Genomic DNA, 3,576 nt, shown 5'->3' with positions numbered 1-3,576 from the left:
TCTGGAAAAACAAATGAAAACAAAATTAATCGTTTCAAACATGTGAGTAATGAGTTCAACTAATCCAAATAATGAAATAATTACAATAGTTGGTGATATCTTTTAGCGCCAAACGGTAATTTGGAACCTACTGGAACTTTAACTACGAGTAGAAGCAGCATTACAAATGGGATAAAGGGATAGAGAACTTATATGAGGCCCAGTTTTTCAGTGAGAGGTTAAAATTTAAGTCAGCTAACCTAAGTTAAAATTCAACCATTTTTTTAAAACTCTGTGTGTTTGACAGTGTTTTAAACCATGTCAATAAAATCTCGGTCAGCTAACCACTTTTTGTTCTGTTAAATGCAGGTGTGATCAGTTTGACAGAACAATTATTGCCTAACCCAATTTAAAAAAAAAAATATTAATGCAATAATAGAATCAAGTTCAGAATCTCTATCGAATGATGACGATGTAATTAACTTTTTAGTGCACTAAGAACGGCTGCGTAGGGTATCTCGGTTTCATAACAGACATTACAATTATTACTGGGAAAATTTGACTTTTTTGTCCATTTCGTTTGTCAAAGAGAACTGTGGTATTGAACTGATACTATTGAAACAAATTGACCAGGAAATAAAAAGTCCAAGGGATTTTTTATTACTAGGGATCATGCATTAAGTCCAATGAAAATGCTATTAATAACTTTACGATATTTTGCTACGTAGTTTTCTGCTTGTTATGGTAAAATAGGTAGGGGAAGCCGGGGCATAATGAGCACCCTAAGGACATTGGGTAATTTTGATCTTGTTCGTGGTAATATGGAAATTATTTTAGTTCTATATAGTTACATATTTATTATTTTTTATTACAAAATACAATTTTAACCTAAAACTCACTTAACAATAAAAAAAATAATAAAAAATGTTAAGTTAACAAAAAACCATTATGTCCCGGGTATGGAGCACAATGAGCACAGCATTTAAGAAAAGTTTTGCTTATTTCTGGCACTGTTCACAAATATATTTACACTCATCGTCATCGTCCTCTTCTCCAGCACAGGAGCAATGAGCCCATTTTTCGCATACACAACAACTTACCCACCCTTCAGTTGATTGCAAGTATGAGTATCCACAGTATAGACAATCTACATCGGAAACGTCACTTTCCGAGTCATCTTCAACAGTTTTTTGTTTTTTCGCATTGGTTTTAGACCTTCTGGCTTCTTTTTTTGTGTTTACGTTTTCTGTTTTGTTTTCTTTTCATCCTCATCATTCTTAAACACTTTTCGTTTTTTAGATTCAGCATTAGAATTTCTAGCGTCTTTAATTTGAGTTGACTCCATGAGCTCGTTCTTGTAGGGCGATTCTGTTAGAATAGCTGTCTTTCCCCGATTTCTTGTCTGCCTTTGTTTCTTTGTAGTCTTTGGAATGGGTAAAATTTGCTGTGGAGAAGCAAACACAAATTTAGTTGGCTTATCGTTTTGATAAGGTAAATCGTGAAAAGGCAATCTGTTTGACATCCCAGGCTGTGGGGAGTGCCTTATGTTTTGGGAAGGTAAGTCTGAAGAAGGTGATCTGTCTGACGGTCCAGGTTGTGGAGAATGCCTTATGCTTTGTGTAGGTGGCCATATCCCGGTAGCTTTAAAACCATTTATAGCTATTGACATTGTTCCCGCTCGAATAAACGCCTTTCCAAAAAGTTCAGTCACTTGGTAGTGAGTAACTACTCGACCTGGATTCAACCTTAACCAATTTTTTATTTCGTCAGCGTAATAAACACTTAATGGTTTCATGAAGCTTACATCTAGTGGCTGGAGTTTATGGGTACAATGAGGTGGAAAACACAACAGAACTACACCATGCTGTCTTGCAATGTCAATAAGTTTTAAATTTTTTGTGTGCGTAAAATGGCAATCTAACAATAACAACACAATATTTTCTTTTGAAGCTCTTGACCATGTTACGAATTTTTTAAACCATTTAATAAACAAATCACCTTGCATCCAGCCTGAATCATTACACTCAGCCCAAGACCCTGGTGGTGCGCCATCTAACAGTTCCGGCTTCATTCGTTTCCTTGGAAAGATAAAAAGTGAAGGCATGATAGAACCATCTGCACCTATACATATTTCCACAGTAAGCATCTTCCCTCTCTCTGCGGACGACAAAGACCCAACTTGCTTTTTCCCTTTGGTTGCGATAATTTTATTGAGACTTTTGGCAACAGTGGTTATGCCAGTCTCATCAACATTAAATAATCGATCTGCCGTTATCTGGTATTTCTCAATAGTCGTAGTTAGAAGTTCAAAGAACCTATTTACTGAAATTTTGTTAAACCCCATAGCGCGTGCTGCAGAAGTTGCCTCTGGTTTTCTCAAAGATAGATCATCATGCCTTTTAAGGAAAGCAGACAACCAATCTTCTCCCGCCATTTTGGTGGTATGATTAAAGTTATGGAAAATTTCGTTTCGTTCTGCTAACTGATATGCAACTTTTCGAAGGTCTCTTGATGTAAGCCCAAAAAGGCGATTTTCCATATCTTGAATATAGCCAACCAACTCCAATTCCTGCTCTGGTGTAAATACCGGTTTGAAGAATCTCATGCCTTTTTTAACGGCACAAGACATGTCTTGATTGGCTTGGTATTTACGTATGCGACGTTGTAAAGTAGCACGAGGAACAGCATAATTTGTAGCAGCAGTTTGACACGCCATGTTTCGATTTATAACAGCATCAATTGCTTGTGCCATTTCATTCTCTGTCCAAGATTGTTTGTTGGTCTGTTTTATATAATTACGCACCATATTTGCTTAACTGAAATAGAAACAAACGTTGGTTTAAGAGTGTATCTAACAGCTTGATAACGAGGGGCAATACGGACAGGGGCATTATGGGCACCCTATTATTGCTCATTTTGCCCCGCTCATTATGCCCCACGCTTCATATTTAACTATTTTTGGCTCCTTAAAAGAAACCACAACAATTCTTTTGATTTAAGTTACATTAATGTAATAACTAAACTCACCTTTTGATCGTAGAGCTGTAACCATTTTAAAAACTAATCACTGATTGCCGTAGTATACTAAACAATATCATACAAAATTATATCACGTGTACAAAGAGACATCTATTACAAAAAACGACCGCAGCGAACGGTTGATTCGTCTAAACTAAGTTGCCTGCATAGATAAAGAATATATATTACTGAATAGATAGGAAACTGTGTAGGTTATTTCTGGAAAATGCGCCATCTGGCGGCCTTAGGAAAGCAACATCTTTTTAAAAAATCTTCTCGTAATTCTTCAAATATAAAGATTAATATTGAGGGTTTGATTACAAAAATAAAACAAACGTTGGTTCTTTTTCTACTTTATTTTCTTTTTTACGTTTTTATATAAACATTAATTACATGTATTTAAATGTAGTTGGTTAAACAGTGGCTATTCTGTAGTTTCTATAAATTACAACACAGAAACAGAGAAGGAATAGCATCACATTTCAAGGTGGACTTATATCTCAATCCAACATAGCGGGCTTCTGGTCCAAAATGAATTGTGCAAGTCTTCTCTGCCAATTTTGTTAATCCAAATATCAT

The 3,576-nt window shown here is 35.7% G+C and overlaps 1 protein-coding gene across 1 annotated transcript; it reads right to left on the bottom strand.

Moving 5' to 3' along the window:
• Window positions 1-1,216: 1,216 nt before the first annotated feature.
• LOC140438896 (uncharacterized) lies at window positions 1,217-2,785 on the bottom strand. Its single transcript, XM_072528533.1, has one exon. It carries the CDS (start codon window positions 2,783-2,785, stop codon window positions 1,217-1,219), a length of 1,569 nt encoding a protein of 522 aa, XP_072384634.1.
• Between the last annotated feature and the right edge of the window lie 791 nt (window positions 2,786-3,576).

Source organism: Diabrotica undecimpunctata, chromosome 4, assembly GCF_040954645.1.
Source record: "Diabrotica undecimpunctata isolate CICGRU chromosome 4, icDiaUnde3, whole genome shotgun sequence".
NCBI classification, from domain to species: Eukaryota; Metazoa; Arthropoda; class Insecta; order Coleoptera; family Chrysomelidae; genus Diabrotica; species Diabrotica undecimpunctata.
Note: the sequence above shows the minus strand (reverse complement) of the source record. Positions and strands in the feature narration are given on the sequence as shown.

Coding starts and splice junctions, on each gene's coding strand:
- LOC140438896 (XM_072528533.1), bottom strand. CDS start 2,785: ATGGTGCGTAATTATATAAAACAGACCAACAAACAATCTTGGACAGAG.